Below are 22022 nucleotides of genomic sequence, written 5' to 3' on the forward strand. Positions count from 1 at the left end.
AGTAGGCCCTACTTGGATGGGGACAGAAGCACCAGATTATCTCCAAACAGTAGAAATGTGTTTTTCGAATCTAGTAGGGTGAGGCCGTGTGCTGCAGTCTGTTCTAGTGCCCTCGCCAATTCATTGATATACAGTACCAATCCAAAGTTTGGACACATCTACTCATTCCAGGCTTTTTCTTTATTGTTACTATTTTCAACATTGTTGAATAATAGTAAAGACATCAACACTATGAAATGACTCATATAGTAACCATAAAATTGTTAAACAAATCTAAATATATTTATATTTGAGATTCTTCAAAGTAGCCACCCTTTGCCTTGATGACATCTTTGCACACTCTTGGCGAGTTGTGGAGAAGTACAGATCAGGGTTGGGTTATGAAAAAAGATTCAAAACGTTTAACATCCCACGGAGCACCATTGAATCCATTATTAAAAAAATAGAAAGAATATGGCACCACAACAAACCTGCCAAGAATGGGCTGGCCACCAAAACTCACGACCAGGCAAGGAGGGCACTAATCAGAGAGGCAACAAAGAGACCAAAGATAACCCTGAAGGAGCTGCAAAAGCTCCACAGCGGAGATTGGAGTATCTGTCCATAGGACCACTTTAAGCCGTACACTCCACAGAGCTGGGCTTTACGGAAGAGTGGCCAGAATAAAGCCATTGCATAAAGAAAAAAATTTGCAAACACGTTTGGTGTTCGCCAAAAGGCATGTGAGGGACTCCCCAAACATATGGAAGAAGGTACTCTGGTCAGATGAGACTAAAATTTTGCTTTCATCGGGCAGGGACTGGGAAACTGGTCAGAATTGAAGGAATGATGGATGTGCTAAATACAGGGAAATTCTTGAGGGAAACCTGTTTCAGTCTTCCAGAGATTTTAGACTGGGATGGAGGTTCACCTTCCAGCAGGACAATGACCTTAAGCATACTGCTAAAGCAACACTCGTGGTTTAATGGGAAACATTTAAATGTCTTGGAACGGCCTTGTCAAAGCCCAGACCTCAATCCAATTGAGAATCTGTGGTATGACTTAAAGATTGTTGTACACCAGTGGAACCCATCCAATTTGAAGGAGCTGGAGCAGTTTTGCCTTGAAGAATGGGCAAAAATCCCAGTGGTTAGATGTGCCAAGCTTATAGAGACAAACCCCAAGAGACTTGCAGCTGTAATTGCTGCAAGAATATTTTGAATCTTCAAAGTGGTAGGCATGTTGTGTAAATCAAATGATACAATCCCACAAAAAAAATCAATTTTAATTCCATTCCAGGTTGTAAGGCAACAAAATAGGAAAAATGCCTAGGGGGTGAATACTTTTGCAAGCCACTGTATCTTCCCCTACTAGTTGTACCACAACTATTTGCACATTGATAAAACACTGTACATAGCTGAAAATATAGCACTTGACATGTCTATCTTTTTTATGTTAAATTATAATATTTTTTTGTTGTTTTGTGTCTTCTCACTTTTGTTCATTGTTTATTTCACTTTCTTTGGCAATGTAAACATGTTTCCCATGCCAATAAAGCCTCTTTGAATTTAATTGGAGAGAGAGAGAGGCCTGAGTTCGAGGGGGTAAACTATAGTTGAGAGCAGAAAGACTTGATTCAAACCAGCCTCCCTCCCTTTAGAAATCAAAGCAGCTGGATTCAGACTGGCTTTGTTGACAACAGTAGACCAGAGCTGAGCAGCTTTGCAATTCAAATGGGTGATTTGTGTAATGAAAGCAATGTGTGTTATTTCCCGCCATGAATGTATCACTGTAGGCTCAGTGATGATCTAATAATATAGCTCCCCTCTCTCAACCAATGCTGTGACCTAGTGCAAACTAAAGGGTGACATCCCTACAGACAGAATCCTCAGATCTCTATTCCTAATACTGTGTAGTAAACACACATATCTATCTCTTCCTGACATACTTACAGCACTGTGACCATATGTCCTGTCTTTACCCTGGCCTGGGCTGACCAAGCCCTTTTACTCAATCCCTCTCACACGGATAACTAGGGAGCTAGGAGTAGCCCGTATGCGTAGATCTAGGACCAGCTCCACCTCCCCCAATACTAGGGAGAAAACCGCACAACTGACCTTAGATCAGCGTCTGGGATCTATTGACATCCTCCTTTTTTCACTAAGCGAAATTAGTTACCTGTGATCGGCTCTCGCTATCAATACTGCTGCCATAAACTCACAGAGCTAAACGCTTTCATTGGGCAGAGTGCACTGAGTAATTAGTGTTCAGAGCCTGAGAGACGGAACCACATCCAGCTGAATAGACTGTTTTGATGGTGGTTGCTTGAAGTGAAAGATTGCCCCCTAGTGGCGCTATATGTGTGACACTCAAGCATTGCAATGAAATAGTGTCTGCTCTGCTGTGTTGCCTGGGGGGTAATTTGGGGGATGTGAATGATCTTCAATAGTGTGATTCACTGCTCCTCAATTGGCCCTCGGGCAACACAGCTACAATGGCTGTATTTCAATGCATGCATTTCATACACGTAGTGCACCGTACATGCAAAATAGTGTCTGTGTAGGCCTACACTCACTTATGGAATCATAGTGAACAGAATTGTAATATTTGAATCTGTAAGCGTGGCTACCTCTACTGGAACACTTGGAGAAATGTGAACACCATATGGACCGTCTCTACATTACCTAATGTTTATGTGTATTTGGCCAACATTTACATTCACCACAGCTTTGCCCCAGGAAGAGAAGGGAGAGAGACTATTGCGACATCTGCCACGTCTAGGCTACACAAGCCTGTCTCTAGCGGTCTTCGTAACAGGATGGGACAGGGGTGAGAGAGAGGTGGGAGTGACAGAGAGAGAGAGAGGGAGAGAGAGTGGGAAAACACACAAGTGTCAACAACTCAGTTTTATTTTAGACCAAACAAGTCCCCTATAAGAAACAATAATTGGGCAATTAAGACGTGATGTTTTAAAGCGGTGTTCGAGTCTCTCGTGTGCGTGTCATTGTGTTTCGTTTAAAAACGGTGAAACGACCCACTATCTTGAGAAGGTTGTTTGGCAGTGTTTTGTGGGACTGGGTGACTGCTGCCAAGAATAAACCCACGTTGTTTGTTTATCTGCTTCATCTGCCTAGATGCGGTTAACGTCACAGCTCTCTCCTCATTCTCGTGTGGCGGCAGTTGCTAATGTTATTCCAGAGGCGGGCGGGACAGTGAGTGTATGTGTGTGTCTGACTGTGGACCTGGTTTGTAACCGAGGTTCTTCTGGGCTGCAGGACAAGGCGGGTGGGAGTATCCGTGTTTCGATGCTAGGAATGGAGGAATTTGTTACCGAGGAGGAAGAGCCATGGTACGACCAGCAAGATCTCGAATCGGGTAAGTAGCGACGCATTTCTGGGGCCGCCGTTTGCAGCCAGCCGCATCCGCAATGTCAATGCACTTTTTCGTTATTGGTGAGCTCAGCTGTTCTTCTCAAACAAAGGCTTTTTTGATGACGGAAGGCTTCCAGATCAGTTTGCGATGCTACATTTGCCCGTGCATCTTGACAAATAAAAATATAAAATGCTTTCGAAATGTGTAACCGCACTTGAATCTTTTGCTACTCTCTGACAACAATACATTGAAGGGATGGATACCAAGGGCCTTTGTGACGGTGATGGTAAAAATCGTTTCCTTCTGTGGTTGTTGTCATATGGCAAGAAAAACCACATACACGATGATGGCTGGACACAGTGTTCTGTTGGTGGTCGTAAACAATGGATTACAATGTAATACAGGAACAATAAATAGAAGGCAATAGATGTCGGCTGTCATCAATGCAATGCAATTGTTCTTTGTAGGTTGCTTATGGCAAAGTCTCAAACATTGTTTGTGTGCGAAAGGCATTTATTTGCACTAACATCCATTGTCCCACAAAATGTTGTAGGCCTAATTGACATTGGCAGCATTTGCCTTTAGCCTAATGCAAATTGACAAACACTTTCGGGGACTTTAACCTCTAACCCCATCTTCTTACCTCTTTTCACAACATCAACATAACAACATTAATGGAATAGAGCAGGGCTTCCTATAGCACTTAACTTGGTTTATGCAGTCAATTAGGTTGCATTGATTTCCTCATTCAATCATGACATATTATGTTTTCCTTTTAGAATGTAGTGGCTTTCACAGCCAGTAGACTGTCATGTTCACGTCTCCATAATTCAATAAACAAGGAACATGTCATTTTAACCAGAAAGTGGTTGGTTGGGACAAAGAACATTACATGAGGGCCAACACAGACAGGAAACATGCTTGACTTGCATATCCACTGGAATAGTGTAGATAGCTATTTTCAATCACTAGGCTATTCCCCCAAAGATATTATTGCAGTAGCCTTTTCAACTTTGCCCCAGGCCTTGTGCATCACCTCTGTTCCACATACATTCTATGGGACCATACTATTTGCATAATAATAACCTACTTCGTCTGTGCCTTCATACTGTACTATATAGATTGTGTAATGCCATAATTCAGCGGAACCTCTATTAGTCTGAATTCGATTTGAATGTGGTTGGCACAATAAGCTTCATTCATTTGGGGTGGCAGGTCGCCTAGTGGTTAGAGCGTTGGGCCAGTAACAGAAAGGATGCTGGATTGAATCCCTGAGCTGACAAGGTAAAAATCTGTCATTCTGCCACTGAACAAGGCAGTTAACCCACTGTTCCACAGAAGGCCCTCGTTGTAAATAAGAATTTGTTCTTAACTGAGTTGCCTAGTTAAATAAAGGTTAAAATTACACTAAATCAAATGCATATTCAATCTCCCAAGCTGCTGATAATGTATCTGCTGAGCTGTAGCCAATCATAGCTTGTCAAAGTTCTTGACAGATTTAGGGCTATTTCATCTCTCCCCTCTTCCCTACTCTCTCTCTCCCTTCCTCACTCCATGATTCTTTTTCTGTCTGCCTTGCTCCCTGGCTCTTACCCTCCCTCTCTCTCAATCTCTTTTCCCTCGCTCCCTGCAATCCTTTCTTTTTCACTCCACTCTCATCCATAATCTCTCTATCGCTTCGTCTCTTTGTTCCAATTATTAGGATATCAGCCACAGGCTGAGAGGAGATGATGTTATGCTTTGATGCTGCTATTGATTTGACCTCATGCACACAGACACACTACACACACTATACACACACTATACACACACACTGGCGCTGAGAGAGGAGAGGAGGCTGGAGGGGGAACTGAGTGTGTGGACACATCAGTAGACCTGAGGATAAAAATAAAGGCTGATGTGTCTTCACATTACTCAGAACGAGGGAGCGGGAGGGAAAGGAAGAGCAAAGAGTGGTAGAGAAAGAGAGACACTAGAAGATTACAGGATAACGACAGAATGAGATATGAGAGAGAAGGGAGAAAGCTAAAAAAAAAAAAGAGCACAAGGCCCATGTCTCTCTATGTATGTCCCACTCTCTGCATCCACCCACCCGCTCTACATCTCTCTGGTGCAGCCTGTATTCTCGGTGCCCCATGGCACACAGTGTTCCTGGCCTCTCAGAGCAGTGCCAGGTGTTGTATTTTGTGTTAGCTCAGAATGCTGAGCTCACCTCTGGTAGTGATACTGTGAGGTGCCAGCAGTCTATCAGAGAGGAGGACACACTGCTGGCGTTGGATTACCCTGCAGACAGAGGCACAGGCTCCATCATCAGGGGTGCCATTTGGCCACAGGGTTTAGGCAGAATGAGATGTGGTGAAAACATTAAGGTCAAAAAGAGAACTTACATGCTGAGCAAGGCAGACATTTGATGGTGCAACGAGGCTATTTGTTGTTCTATACTGTAAGGAATCAGCAAACATGATGCATCTACAATACACAGACTCATACATTACCATGCATAGGAACACTGAGTAGAAAAACACATCAATGATCAGGGGTTCTTCAGCTGACCCCATAGGAGAACCCTTTGAATAATCCTTTTTGCTTCCTGGTAGAATGCATTTGGTTCCAGTTAGAACCCTTTTGGGTTGGAACCAAAAAGGGTTCTAACTGGAACCAAAAAGTGTTGTCCTATGGCACATGTCTCAAACTCATTCCACGGAGGGCTGAGTGTCTGAGGGTTATTTGCACCTCCCTTGTACTTGATTGATGAATTAAGGTCACTAATTAGTAAAGATTGGCCTGGTTGGCTTGGTCTTAATTGAAAGGAAAAACCAAAAAACTGCAGACACTGGGCTCTGCAGACACTTTGACACCCCTGTCCTATGGAGACAACCAAAAACCCCCTTTGAAACCCTTTTACTAAGAGTGTAAGGAACCCTTAGTAAGACAGACCAAGGCTTGCTCTAGCCCAAACTCTGTGCTCAGCTGAAGCTATGTGACCAGCTGAGTCTTTAGGCCTGTTGGGACCCATTGGTTAACAGGGCTGGACTTACATCTGATGAGAGGGTTGTTATAGCATGCACCAGCTCGTATTACATGCAGCTTAATAACGCTTCAACAACCACCTCTCTGAGGCTTTAAATAGAGTTTGTTTCCTTGTTATCCTGCAGACAGAAACGTGTGTTGAATCATTTGCATACAGAATTTGAGCCTTCTGTGGTATTGACTGCAGTGAAGTCGTACGGAAGGGTTTGGTCTGCTATACGGCTTATCTGCAGAAAAGGAAAGAAGGAAGGAGAGAAGGAGGAGAAAACAAGGAGAGGCCATGTTTTCCAGATTCCTGTGAATCCTATTGGAGATATCCACCTCCAAAAACAACATTCACGGCTAGAAAAGGACAGCCATATTCCAAGTCAGGCATGTTTCCTTTCACAGTGCACTGTACTGTACACATGCGCGCACACACACATAAACGCAGGCACACACACACTTCCCCAGCACTAAGCCCCAACTGATTTGATGACAGGGCTCAGACAGTGGCTTTGATACCCAGACAGTACAGTATGTTCGTGTGTGTGTGTGTGTGTGTGTGTGTGTGTGTGTGCGCGCACGCTTGTGCCTGCACTGTAAAAAAACACACCCACAAATCTAGCGGTTTCAACTAATTTTTATTAAGTAACTGGTTCCACAGCCGTTTTAGTTTACTCAACTTTTCGGTGAAAGTAATACCTGACCAAACAAAAAATTGTTGGCCCAAACTTAGCTCCAACTTCAGAAAAACGTAGGCAAAACTTGTCTAATGTGTCATTCAACTAGAATGTATTATTTGTGCATCTTAACTAAAAAGTGCCGTGCAACCAGTTATTTGTACAACATTGTCTACTTACATTTTTGATAACATTGTGCATGTTCAATTATTTGTCACACCTGGGATTTGAACTCAGAACCTCTTGGTTTATGGTGTTCTGAGCTTCCTGCTACACCACCATGTCTGTTTCAATTATTAGTTCATCTGATAATTCTCTCATCATTGATTTTAATTGACTTATTTAAGTAATTTTAGGTTTTTCTGAATAGTTGTCTGTTGGTTGGGTATATTACTCTGTTTTAATGTTACTCCTTAAAATATTTTTTCTTTAGTGTACTTTTAGCGGAGCTGAGATTTAAGTGCAAAGTGTAGCAATACATGTGAAGCCAGTCATTGACACAGACAAGTTGGCGTAGCAGGAAGCTTGGAATGCTGTGAACCAGGAAGTTTTGAGTTCAAATCCCCGGTGAGGACATGTTGAAAATACACAATGTGAGTCGAATGAATTGTATCTTAAAGGCACTGTGTGACTAGCTAGTTCCACAGCCCTCTTTGGCTAAGATACCCAAATAATACTTCATGAGACAATTTGAGCAAACACAGCATTTAAAGTTGACTGAATTTTTGCCTACATTTTCTCATGTTGGAGCTAAGTTTGGGTCAACTAAAAATGTCAAGTTCAGGTAACACTTTGACCGAAAAGTTGAGTAAATGAAAAAAGGTTTGTGGAAACAGTTACTTAATAATATGTAGTTGAAACAACTAGGATTTTTTTTGTTCATTGTGCCTGTGTGTGTGCCGTGTCAGTGGGTTGTGACAGGAGTTTGACCCTCCCCCTAACAACAATATAACCCTATTCAATCTGCAAAAGCATTTCCCTCCGCTATGCATGCAGCCAATGTGTGTTCCTGCTTAGGCCCTCAAGAAGACCTCCCCCAGTCAGTGTAACTGATACTGCTAAAACATGAAAAAAGAAAACCTGGAAAAACTATATCCAGGAAATACACATAATCCATTCCATTGTGACTGAGTCTGGGTGGTGATGTCATCCTTCATGCGTCAGTTGACTTCCTGGTTTCCTTGTTTGGAGACAATGGTCTGTAGAGGGTATTGATTGGGATGTTTGGTGCTGAGAAACAGTGCTTGCTCCTCTCTCTCTCTCTCTCCGTTAGATACCAATACCACACAGCAGTGAACCATGGTGAACGTAAACAGTGGGTCAGTGATTGGATTCTGTGGATTTTCCAGGCAGTATTTGGTTCTGAGTTCTGCTGTTTGAAATCTAGGAGATCTGGCGTACAGCGGCCAGCAGCAGAGCTTACATGTTTACATAATTCAATTTCCCCTCTTGGAATAAAGGACAAGAGGATTTATGAGAGTAATGCTATCCAGGGCCCAGTTTCTCAAAACATTTCATCCAGAGCAAACTGATCCCGTGTTGTGTTAAATACTGCTACCCCTTTAGATGTGGTGCATCCTTGTTTGTGGAAGCAGAAAACTGAAACAAATCTCCAACATACCACATGTTACAGCAAATATAGTTTTATATTATCCTTTGACATTTGGGCGGAATATTGTCTTTATACACTGAGTGTACAAAACATTAGGAACACTTGCTCTTTCCATGACCAGGTGAATCCATGTGAAAGCTATGATCCCTTATTTATGTCACCTGTTAAATCCACTTCAATCAGTGTAGATGAAGGGGAGGAGACAGGTTAAAGAAGGATTTTTAAGCCTTGGGACAATTGAGATGTGTATGTGTGCCATTCAGAGGGTCAATGGGAAAGACAAAAGATTTAAGTGTCTTTGAACGGGATATGGTAGTAGGTGTCAAGTGAACTGGTTTGAGTGTGTCAAGAACCGCAACGCTTCTGGGGTTTTCATGCTCAATAGTTTCCCGTGTGTTTCAAGAATGGTCCATCACCCAGAGGACATCCAGACAATTTGGCACAACTGTTGGAAGCATTGGAGTCTAAATGGGCCAGCATCCCTGTGGAACGCTTTCGACACCTTGTAATCCTTGCCCTGATGAATTGAGGCTGTTTTTAGGGCAAAAGGGTGTGCAACTCAAATTAAGAAGGTGTTCTTAATGTTTGTAAGTGAGTGTATGTCTTACTTATGTTTTATAATGTTCCTGTAGCCACATTTTAACAAGCCCTATTCTATTCGACACTATTATTTTTTTCAGACTGCCTTATTCTAACCGAGCAGTGGGACAGCACTGAAGCCACATAACTAGAGATTCTATTTCTATGATTGAAGCAGCCTCCTCATTAATTTGAATGAATGAAAATGAATGCAGGGGGTAGATCAGCTTTAATATTGCAGATAGATTGTAGCTTCCATCAATGTAATTGTCTGCATCATTTCCAATCCCCCATATTTATTTTTGTAAATATATATATTTATATACAGTGCCTTCGGAAAGTATTTAGACCCCTTGACTTTTTCCACATTTTGTTACGTTACAGCATTATTCTAAAATTTATTAAATTGTTTTTTTCCCTCATCAATCTATAATGACAAAGCAAAAACGGGTTTTTAGACATTGAAATATCACATTTACATAAGTATTCAGACCCTATACTCAGTACTTTGTTGAAGCACCTTTGGCAGCGATTACAGCCTCAAGTCTTCTTTGGTGTGACGTTACAAGCTTGGCACACCTGTATTTGGGGAGTTTCTCTCATTCTTTGCAGATCCTCTCAAGCTCTGTCAGGTTGAATGGGGAGCGTTGCTGCACAGCTATTTGCAGGTCTCTCCAGAGATGATCGATCGGGTTCAAGTCTGGACTCATGCTGGGCCACTCAAGGACATTCAGAGATTCATCCCAAAGCCACTCCTGCGTTGTCTTGGCTGTATGCTTAGGGTCGTTGTCCTGTTAGAAGGTGAACCTTCGACCCAGTCTGAGGTTTCCAAATGCACTTTCCAAATGCACTTTATGTATATATACACATACATACATACCCACACATTTATAAATATACATACATATACACAAACATATAAATATTGTTAGCGAGTTTTACCCTTTGAGGAGTGACTTAGTGTTCTCTTCCTGGATGCTATCATTCAGAATGGATTGAATCGACCATAGATTTTATATTGGAATGGTAATTAGCAGTCATGAAATAAAAATAGGTTAAGTCATGTTTAACAAAGGATTGAATATGATGTCCATAGTCCTCAAAGTGTTAAAGCCCATTCCGTGGTACCTGTGTAGTAGCAAAGGCCCCACAGGAGTTCATTTAGCTGGGAGTGCAGCAGGCAGGTCTGTGTATTAGACCATGCTGAGGGGCAGCTGGCAGCAGCCTGCTTTTCTCCTCATTAGTTTAATTGAGGCAAGACAGGACAAGACAGGGCAACAAGAGAGAGGAAACAGCATGGTTGAAAAGCAAGCGCTGGAACAAAATGATGTGTGTGCAACATGCTTCAGTGACACATCCAATGTCTGCATTTACTGACTGAAGAAGCAGTTCAAATTCAATCCACTTTGTTTATCAATGATCTTTACCAACAAGCACATTCGGAGCCTCTGGGACGTTTCTGGACGTGTTTGTGACATCACATAATTCACTTAGAACTCTGCATTCACGTGAGAGATTGTGTTTTTGATGTGTTTTTAGGTCTGTTACCTTCGAGTGCGGTGCCAGTGGAGGTGCATGTTTGTTTTGTAAATCCGTAGAAAATGTGACGAGTATTCCAAAATGTTTGTACAATCCATCGTCATCAGAGCCTTAATCCGTTAGAAGAGCAGGAAAGTATGCAGTGCGACAAAAAAAAAAATATATATATATATAAAAAACAAGAATTTCTAACATTTTACCACATTACTCTGCAGTGGCTGCCTGGAAGCGCCACTCCCTATTAAATGGGTTGGTTGCAATTGATATGATATCATACAAATTAGAGGTCGACCGATTAATCGGAATGGCTGATTAATTAGGGCCGATTTCAAGTTTTCATAACAATCGGAAATCGGTATTTTTTTTTTACACCATTATTTAATATTTATTTAACTAGGCAAGTCAGTTAAGAAAACATTCTTATTTTCAATGACGGCCTAGGAACGGTGGGTTAACTGCCTTGTTCAGGGGCAGAACCACAGATTTTTACCTTGTTAGCTTGGGGATTCAATCTTGCAACCTTACAGTTAAACTAGTCCAACGCTATTTCAAATCAAATGAAATCAAATGTATTTATATACCCTTCGTACATCAGCTGATATCTCAAAGTGCTGTACAGAAATCACTTGCTTCACGAGGAGCCTGCCTGTTACGTGAATGCAGTAAGCCAAGGTAAGTTGCTAGCAAGCATTAAACTTAACTCATAAAAAACAATCAATCATAATCACTAGTTAACTACACATGGTTAGATGATATTATTAGTTTATCTAGCGTGTCCTGCGTTGCATATAATCGATGCAGTGCGTATTCGCGAAAAAGGACTATCGTTGCGCCAATGTGTACCTAACCATGAACATCAATGCCTTACTTAAAATCAATACGCAGAAGTATATATTTTTAAACCTGCATATTTAGCTAAAATAAATCCAGGTTAGCAGGCAATATTAACCAGGTGAAATTGTGTCACTTCTCTTGCGTTCATTGCACGCAGAGTCAGTGTATATGCAACAGTTTGGGCCGCCTAATTTGCCAGAATTTTACGTAATTATGACATAACATTGAAGGTTGTGCAATGTAACAGGAATATTTAGACTAATGGATGCCACCCCTTAGATAAAATACGGAACGGTTTTACGTATTTTACTGAAAGAATAAACGTCTTGTTTTCGAGATGATAGTTTCTGGATTTGACAATATTAATGACCTAAGGCTCGTATTTCTGTGTGTTATTATGTTATAATTAAGACTATGATTTGATAGAGCAGTCTGACTGTGTGATGGTAGGCAGCAGCAGGCTCGTAAGCATTAATTCAAACAGCACTTTCGTGCGTTTTGCCAGCAGCTCTTCGCAATGCTTCAAGCGTTGTGCTTTTTATGACTTCAAGCCAATCAACTCCCGAGATTAGGCTGGTGTAACCGATGTGAAATGGCTAGCTAGTTAGCGGAGTGTGCGCTAATAGCATTTCAAACGTCACTCTCTCTGAGACTTGGAGTAGTTGTTCCCCTTGCTCTGCATAGGTAACGCTGCTTCGAGGGTGGCTGTTGTCGATGTGTTCTTGGTTCGAGACCAGGTAGGGGCGAGGAGAGGGACGGAAGCTATACTGTTACACTGGCAATACTAAAGTGCCTATAAGAACATCCAATAGTCAAAGGTATATGAAATACAAATGGTATAGAGAGAAATAGTCCTATAATAACTACAACCTAAAACGTCTTACCTGGGAATATTGAAGACTCATGTTAAAAGGAACCACAAACTTTCATATGTTCTCATGTTCTGAGCAAGGAACTGAAACGTTAGTTTTCTTACATGGCACATATTGCACTTTACTTTCTTCTCCAACACTTTGTTTTTGCATTATTTAAACCAAATTGAACATGTTTCATTATTTATTTGAGGCTAAATTGATTTGATTGATGTATTATATTAAGTTAAAATAAGTGTTCATTCAGTATTGTTGTGATTGTCATTATTACATTTTTATTTTATTTTTTAAATCGGCCGATTAATCGGTATCGGCTTTTTTGGGACCTCCAATAATCGGTATCAGTATCGGCGTTGAAAAATCATAATTGGTCAACCTCTAATACAAATGTTGCAATTTGTGTGATATGTTAAAATTCAAATTTGTGCATTAATGTTGCGAATTTGTTGTGTTTAAGATCATGCCTGTTCTTTCTGTTTCTGGACGCTTTTAAAAACAATAAACATACAGTATATCATCTCATGGAAGGTAAGATTAGTAGAATGAACGTTTGTTATCGATGGACTGGAGTATTGATCAGTAATCACAGTGTGCATCATTCTCCTCAACCTTGTTGTCAGCTCAGTCTCTCCATCGAGAGTGATTATATTCCCATCGAGCTGTTGTGTGTTTTCCATCTCAGATATGGCCACAGGTCCCAAAACACATCTCGCTGCTGAGTCAGACATGAAAATATAGACAATGTATCCTGCTGACTCACTCTGAAATCAGAATGCAGTGCAGCCCAATCCTGTTTGGCTGGGCCCCCAATGGCCCCACATCACTTTCAATATCTCTCATTTAGTTTTTTCCCCCCACTCCGCAACAGACTAACTATACTGATCAAAAATATAAACGGAACACGCAACAGTTTCAAATATTTTACTGAGTTACAGTTCATATAAAGAAATCAGTCAATTGAAATACATTCGTTTGACCCCAAGATATGGATTCCACATGACTGGGAATACAGATATGCATTTGTTAGTCACGGATACCTTAAAGAAAAGTTAGGGGTGTGGATCAGAAAACCAGTGGAATCCACATGCCTGGTTTGTGACCACCATTTGCAACCACCATTTGCTTCATACAGCGACACATCTCCTTCGCATAGAGTTGATCAGGCTGTTGATTGTGCCCTGTGGAATGTTGTCCCACTCCTCTTCATTGGCTGTGCTAAGTTGCTGGATCTTGGGGTGAACTGGAACACGCTGTCGTACACGTTGATCCAGAGAATCACAAACATGCTCAACGGGTGACATGTCTGGTGAGTCAGCTTCCAGGAACTGTGTACAGATCCTTGTGACATGGGGCTTTGCATTATCATGCTGAAACATGAGCTGATGGCGGCAGATGAATGGCACGACAATGGGGCCTCAGGATCTCGTCACGATATCTCTGTGCAGTCAAATTGCCATCAATAAAATGCAATTGTGTTCGTTGTCCGTAGCTTATGCCTGCCCATACCATAACCCAACTCCCACCATGGGGCACTCTGTTCATAACATTGACATCAGCAAACCGCTGGCTCACACGACGACATACACACTACGCTGTATGCCATCTACCCAGTACAGTTTAAATCAGGATTTATCCAGGAAGAACACACTTCTCCAGCGTACTAGTGGCCATCAAAGGTGAGCAGTTGCCCACTGAAGTCGGTTACAACGCCGAACTACAGTCAGGTCAAGACCCTGGTAAGGACGATGAGCACGCAAATGAGCTTCCCTGAGAGGTTTCTGACAGTTTGTGCAGAAATTTTTCGGATGTTCAAACCCACAGTTTAATCAGACAATCCCCCAGGTGAAGAACCCAGATGTAGCGGTCCTGGGCTGGCGTGGTTCCACGTGGTCTGCCGTTGTGAGGCCAGTTGGACGTACTGCCAAATTCTCTAAAACAAAATTATGGTTAAAAATATATATATATATATTTCTTTATATACAGTACCAGTAAAATGTTTGGCCACACCTACTCATTCCAAGGTTTTCATCTACTTTTACTATGTTCTACATTGTAGAATAATAGTGAAGACATCAAAACTATGAAATAACACATATGGAATCATGTAGTAACCAAAAATGTGTTAAAGAAATAAAAATATATTTTATATTTGGGATTCTTTAAAGTAGCCACCCGTTGCCTTGATGACAGCTTTGCATACTCTTGGCATTCTTTCAACCATTTCAGTTAACAGGTCTGCCTTGTAAAAAGTTAATTTGTGGAATTTCCTTTCCTTCTTAATGCATTTGAGCCTATCAGTTATTTTATGACAACGTAGGTGTAACGGAATTCTTCGTCCCCCTCTGACGAGGAGTATGAAATGTCGGACAAAATGCGCATCATGTGTTCATGATGTTTATTGACTGAACACTGAAAATACAAAATAACAATGTGAAAATAAACGAAAACCGAAACAGTCCTGAAAGGTGCAGAAAACACTAGACAGAAAATAATCACCCACAAAACACAGGTGGGAAAAATGCTACCTAAGTATGATTCTCAATCAGAGACAACGAACGACACCTGCCTCTGATTGAGAACCATACCAGGCCAAAGACAAAACTACAACATAGAAAAAAGAACAGACTACCCACCCCAACTCACGCCCTGACCATACTAAAACAAAGACATAACAAAGGAACTAAGGTCAGAACGTGACAGTAGGGGGATATACAGAAGATAGTCCACATAATGGCAAGAACAGCTCAAATAAGCAAATAGAAATGACAGTCCATCATGATGATGATGATGATGATGAATGATGAGGATGGACTGTCATTTCTCTTTGCTTATTTGAGCTGTTCTTTCCATAATATGGACTTGGTCTTATACCAAATAGGGCTATCTTCTGTACACCCCACCTACCTTGTCACAACACAACTGATTGGCTCAAACGCATTAAGAAGGAAAGAAATTCCATAAATTAACTTTTAACAAGGCACACCTTTTAATTGAAATGCATTCCTGAATGCAAACCCTCGTACTGGCTTTCTTCAAAGAAATGAATATGACATTTTCTGGCAACAATGCTGGTGGCCATTCCTGCCGTCAGCATGCCAATTACACGGCCCCTCAAAACTTATGACATCAGTGGCATTGTGTACATTTTAGAGTGCCCTTTTATTGCCCCCAGCACAATGTGCACCTGTGTAACGATCATGCTGTTTAATCATCTTATTGATATGCCACACCTTTCAGGTGGATACATTATCTTGGCAAAGGAGAAACACTCACTAACAGGGATATAAAACATTTGAGATAATTTTGCTTTTTGTGCTTATGGAAAATGTTATTTCAGCTCATGAATCATGGGACCAACACTTTACATGTTGCATTTCTATTTTTGTTCAGAGTATGATTTCCATAAAATGAGAGAGAGTAGGATTCTCTGTCTAGACTGAATGTCAATGCCAGTTATTGTTACACTACTAGAACAGTGGTTAACAACTCTGTTCCAGGGTGTACGCGACTAGACGTTTTCATTTGAGCCCACACTCAATTTCATATCGTGTCACTTTCTACACATTCACACCTCCTCCACCCCACTGCAGAGAGACTGCAGAACCTCTTTCTGTCATATAGTTTCTATGGAGCGGTGGTGTATTGTCTTTTGAACTTGGCACACATATCAGTGACGTTCACTGACAGAGATACAAGGGTAAAAATAGAGGAAATAAATCTTTAGAGAGAGACATGGTGCCTAGATGGGCTCTTTTAATTTGTATCATTCTCTCTCCTGAATACGCCCTTTCTCTCTCTCTCTCTCTCTAGACCTCTCTCTCTCTCTCTCTCTCTCTCTCAGTCCCTCTTTCTTTGTCTCCCTCTCTTCTATCTAGGTCCAGGATGATCTTGTTTATCTCTGTGTATCTCAGGAGGAATGTTTTGATGTTTGATTGTCCTGCTTGCAGCTGTTCTTAAAACCCTGCTGAAAATGGCTCGGTGCATCATCATGATCGTAGATTAAAACCTGTTACCGTAGGAACTATGTGTTCTGCTGTGGCTGTCATGCGGACCAGTGCAGACTGAAATTCTATGTTTTGTATCTTCACTGACATCACTCATAGATTTGGTTCCATCTGACTAGCAAAGAGAAACCTCTTCCTAATGCTGTCTTATTTAGATAATTTGTTACAGCTGAGCTCTCAAAACAAACCATCTCTCCCCCTCGCTCCCTCCAATCTATCTCCCTCTCCATCTCCCATGGTCCTCTCCATCACTCATCTCTGTCTCCCCTTCCTCCCTCCCTCCCTCCCCCTCTCTCTCTAGACCTCCACTTGGCGGCGGAGCTGGGGAAGACTCTGTTAGAGAGGAACAAGGAGCTGGAGGATTCTCTACAGCAGATATACATCACCAATGAGGAGCAGGTGCAGGAGATTGAGGTAAGACGAGGGCCAAGTGTCAACAGCTCCATGGATGCATCTCAATAGACCAAACTCTAATGTAACCCCAACTCCATAAGTAAGGTGTAGATTGGATAGCAACCGACCTGTCCCTCTGACTGAGCAGAGTCAGGTGATGCAGGAAGTTGGCTCTGCTGGCTGATCTCAATATAGCAGTACATCACCCCATTGAAATGGTTCACTGTTCACAACCAATGGGTTTTAGAGTTAACAGAGTACCATAGGCAGCAGAGTGGATAGAAGTGTCCCCCTTAACCAGGGATACTATGGTCAGAAAGTATCCATCCCCCTAATGGCTCCGGTTAGCATTGGGTAGGGGACCATGACCCCAAAATGTTCCTCTGTTTATGATCATGTGTGTATGTAGGTATATGTGTGTACAGGATATAAACATCCAGTATGTGTGTCTCTGTGCAGTACCTGGTTAAGCAGCTTGAGGTGCTGAGGGAAATGAATGAGCAGCATGCTAAGGTGTACGAGCAGCTAGACGGGACAGCCAGAGAACTGGAGCTCACCAACCATAAACTGGTTCTGGACAGCAAGGCATCGCAGCACAAGATAGAGAGGTCAGTGTCACACACACACACACACACACACACACACACACACACACACACACTAACCCCCCTTTCTCTCTTCCCTGGCTCTCGCAGGTTGACAGGGACCATCGAGACCCTACAGACTCAGGTGGAGTCTCTCTCTGGGCAGGTGGAACAGCTCCACTCCCTGGAGCAGCTTAGGGTCCGGAGGGAGAAGAGGGAGCGACGCAAGACCATCGCCTCCTTCCCTTGCCTTAGGGAACTCTGCACCGCACCAAAGTGAGGGCTAATAGCCTCCTACCGCTCCCTTTGTTCAGTAGCCTACTCAACAATGTTTATTTAGCTAAGCAATCACACTCAAATCTGTGTTTACTGGATCTCAAGGTCCCCAGACTATGTTAGAGGAGCTTTGTAGGTGGATGCTTGACTCTCTATCTGGCAGGTACAAGTAAGTTAGCTTATATTGTGTGTATCTGTGTGTCTCTATCTCTGTCTGTCTGTCTGTCTGTCTGTCTGTCTGTCTGTCTGTCTGTCTGTCAGGTATGAGGATGGGTTTGTGGTGGGCCGCTCAGACAGCTTTACCTCAGAGGCTAAACGGCAGCCAGCAGAGGAGGAGAACGAGCGTCTAAGAGAGGCGGTGTCGGCGCTGCGCTCGGCCGTGAGGGCGGAGCGGGGTCGCAGGGAGGGGGCGGAGAGAGAGTGTCACGTCCTCCTGGGGGAGTTCTCCCGTCTGGAGACACGCGTGCAGGTCAGAATCATTCCTATTTTCACTCCATTTAATATTCCAAAATGAGTGCCTCAAGTTTTTTTTTATGGTTTCATGTTCGACTACGTTTGTTGAATCCAACTAATGTTTTTTTTCATATTTTTCCTGATTCAAATATAGTAGAGCTACCTTATTTTCCCTCTTTTCTGGGAGAATACAAATATTGATTGGTTTATTGACTGACTGACTGACTGATTGACTTATTGATTGACAGGGTGCGGAGAGCTGCCAGGTACGGATCCATGAACTAGAGTCAGAGCTCCAGGAACTCCAGCAGCTTCGACGGGCGAGGACCCTCCTCCTTTGCAGCGAGGACGACGGCGTGGGCTTCACCCAGACCCTCCTCAACAACACCCCCGAAACAGACACCATGGAGGGGGAGGGAGGAGAAGTGGGTGGAGGGATCAGGGATGAGGGCGAGGGGGGAGGAGGCTTAAGCGGAGAGTCGTTACCTGCCTCCAGCCCCGTCAGGAAGAGCTGCAGCGACACGGCGCTGAACGCCATCGTGGCCAGGGACGCATCCGGGAGGAGAAGAGGGAGCTACGCGATCCACGCCAACAGCGTCCGTAAGAGAGGGATGTCCATCCTGAGGGAGGTGGACGAGCAGTACCACGCTCTGCTGGAGAAGTATGAGGAGCTGTTAGGGAAGTGCCGGCGTCACGAGGAGTCCCTGTGTCACACAGGGGTGCAGACCTCGCGCCCCGTCTCCAGGGACCCCTCCATGAAGGATTGCGCCATGGGCTCCACCCCTGCACCCCCGCCCACCCCCACCGAGTCCCCTTCCACCCCCGAGGCCATGGAGAGCATCAGTAAGCAGGTGGAGGCGGTGGATAAGCGGCTGGGCCAGAACACGCCAGAGTATAAGGCTCTGTTCAAGGAGATCTTCTCCCGTATTCAGAAGACCAAGACAGAAATCAAAACTACCAAAGCCACCAAAGCCCCTAAAGCCAGCAAATCTGGCAAGTCTAGTAAATAAGAATGATAGTGGACTGGCTTGGTAGCATAATGCTTTTTTCATGCTTAAAGCGCTTCAGATTGTAAGGGGGCAACATGCCTCATACACTACCGATGTGTAGCACTTGTGAGTAGGCTTCTGTATGGGGTATGGTCTCCTGTCTGCTTCTGTTACTAAGTACCAATCGACCAATATGCTACTAAAACCAATCTACTGCTAATGCTATCCGCTATTAGCACCTGCCTACCTTTTCCCTTGAGATGGAACACATTCTTTCAGCTCTCTTTTGCTAGCTAACTCACAGGGAGGATACCTGGCACCCACAACCCGTTGGACATGAAACATGGATAGAATAGGTGCACTAAACCCCCAATGCTTCACAGTAAAAACGGTACTGTTGATTCTCCACCTCAACAATGACCTATGAGTTCTCCAAACGTTGGATTGTACTGAAACAAAAAAGTTATGTTGGACAAATAACAAGTCAACTCAAGGTTCTACCTTCAGACCCTGCTGTGCTCCCCCCCCCCAGCCTACATCGCCTACTGTCCGCCTGAACAATGGACTTCAGATGCCAACAAAAGCGAAACAGAAAATGTATGACTTTCTGCCCAGAGGACATTGCGACCTTGTCTTGCACTGCGCTGTGACTGTATACTCGTGACCTTAGTACTGTATTTTATACTCTAGAGGTGCTTACCTTCCAGGTCCGGAGAGACATAAGCAATTAGTGTCTTGTCAGAATGTCACAGGGTTGGAACCGGGTTCGAGGTACACATTGGCTCTTGGGGCAATCCTGAAAAAAGACCATTGTTCATATTTTCAGTTTGTGGGGGTGTCAAGATTTGTTCTAGCAGTTCCCAGAGACTCCTGTAACCCTGGAATTGAATGGTAGTTGGCTGGGTATGTCCACTAGCCTAGCGCTAGCTATAGCTGCAGTCTGTGTACTGACAAGATGCAACAGACAATCCAAACAGATGGTTGTCTTTTCTGTTTCCTGGGGCATTATCAACACTCTCGCTATATTAGGTAAAGGTACAACTGACGCATGGTCAAGTCAAATGTGATGTTTTAAACTGTCAATATTTCGTGGTCTCGTTCCATTTATGCCGTTTTTTTTGATTGTCGGGTTGATGATTTTCACCCTCCACTACAAACAAAACGCGGTGGGAAAGAACGCTGGGATTGTATTGCAAATTGTAACGTTAAGCCTAAGACACATTTTTACGTTTAAGCCTGTTTAGACAAAGTTGCTTTAGACAGGAAGTGACGGATAATTATATAGCCTAACCACCACCAGTATTACTAACCATTAAACCTGGTCTGTTAACACTAACCCAGCTCACTAACTAAACACTAACACTACTGCTGCTGCATTGCACCTTACAGCATACAGTAGGAGCAATGCCCCTGTCTTGGCTAGCAACACTCCAACCACCTTTCCTTATTATCATGAATGTTATTGTGGTTGCATTACTTTGAATCATGTACTCACATTGTAATGCCATACCATATGGGGAGGAGAAAATGTACTCAGCAATGCACCTGCAGTATACAGGAAAGAGTATGTATTTCTTAGAGCTAACTAACTCAAGGTCTTAAACTCAACGGAAGCTTCAAACCTATTATAGCAGCCACGGCATTTGGCGAGAGATCAATGCTGGTGTGGCGTTGTAAAAGTAAAGCTGTCGAGTGGAACAAAATGAGGAAAGAAAAGAGAAGTCAACAGAATCATTTAAAGCAGAAACGTCTTCTTGTTTGCTTCACAGTGTTATAATGGGTTGAATGTGCCAGTTCCAAGCGGAGTTTTATTTTCCTCTCAGGGTCAATCAAGTGTTACTGAGTGAAGAAAAGGGGTATGATGTCTTGTGGAGGCTTACTGTCAGTCTGTCATAGCAATGTTCACTCCTGGTCCTGGAGGGTCGCAGTTTGTGCAGGCTTTTTCCCCAGCCCAGCATTCAGCTGTACTGCTGGGCTGTAACAAAAGCCTGCACTCCCTGTAGCTCTTCAGGGCAAGAAGATAAGGACACTGTATCATAGTAATGGTAACAGAAAAGGTTCCGATATATTCTAAGAGGGAACAATGCCAAAATGGAACCATTTGACTGTCCTTTGATGGCTCCTTGGCTTTCTCTGTACTGTAATGTTTTACAGATTGCACTTTGACATTTTTTTTGTTTCTGCCTCCTCATTTCTTGCATATTTATACATGGGTATTTACTGACTATTACATGTGTACATATTACATTCTTGTGTGTGTCTGTGAGCATTGATTCATGATAACAACACTTATCTGCTATGGTGCCTATATGTGATTGTATTATTGATATACTGTATCTTTAGAATGAAAATCATACTTGGTTTTTATTTAGCTATCTACTCAACCTTTGTCATTCAGATGAGCATATTATTAGTTTTATTAGCTTATTAGTTAGCCTTTGGCACCATAGGTTTGCCATTGTAGCAAGCCATGTTAACTCTCTCTCATTGAACTAAGAACCATTCTTGTCGCATTCTGTATCATTGACTAACTTGTCTGCTCTGTGCAATTAAAGCATTGGAATTTAAATATGACTCTTTGTGGCTGGTATTGTTATATTACGGTGGTAGGACTATAAAATGTATACTAAATGTTAATTCATTTATTCACGTCAATTGCCTGGTGGAATTATTAATGCAGGTGCACGCACACACGGTCAAATCAGTCCGATTTTAATTTACCCACTCCGACGATCCCCGAGCCTTCCACCAATTGGCGCTAATGAACCGGCCAACCGCATCTACCTTTTTATATATTATATTATTTCGACCCGCGTTAGCCAGCAGAGACAATAGTACTCGAGA

General features: G+C 42.7%; 1 protein-coding gene across 1 annotated transcript; it reads left to right on the plus strand.

Annotated features, from left to right (window-relative positions):
* Positions 1-2845: 2845 nt before the first annotated feature.
* On the plus strand, positions 2846-21747 carry LOC139376652 (cerebellar degeneration-related protein 2-like). The gene is made up of 6 exons (XM_071119475.1): positions 2846-3354; positions 16785-16897; positions 17336-17484; positions 17572-17736; positions 17998-18205; positions 18438-21747. The coding sequence occupies exons 1-6, from the start codon at positions 3114-3116 to the stop codon at positions 19197-19199; spliced, it is 1638 nt and encodes a 545-aa protein (XP_070975576.1). The 5' UTR covers positions 2846-3113; the 3' UTR covers positions 19200-21747.
* The last annotated feature ends 275 nt before the right edge of the window (positions 21748-22022 follow it).

This window comes from Oncorhynchus clarkii, chromosome 20, assembly GCF_045791955.1.
Source record: "Oncorhynchus clarkii lewisi isolate Uvic-CL-2024 chromosome 20, UVic_Ocla_1.0, whole genome shotgun sequence".
Lineage (NCBI taxonomy): Eukaryota > Metazoa > Chordata > Actinopteri > Salmoniformes > Salmonidae > Oncorhynchus > Oncorhynchus clarkii.

Excerpts from the sequence above, each read along its gene's own strand:
- LOC139376652 (XM_071119475.1), top strand. The coding sequence starts at position 3,114 with ATGCGGTTAACGTCACAGCTCTCTCCTCATTCTCGTGTGGCGGCAGTT. Across the intron at positions 16,898-17,335 it reads AGCAGGTGCAGGAGATTGAG|TACCTGGTTAAGCAGCTTGA; the intron begins GTAAGACGAGGG and ends GTCTCTGTGCAG. Across the intron at positions 17,737-17,997 it reads GAACTCTGCACCGCACCAAA|GTATGAGGATGGGTTTGTGG; the intron begins GTGAGGGCTAAT and ends TCTGTCTGTCAG.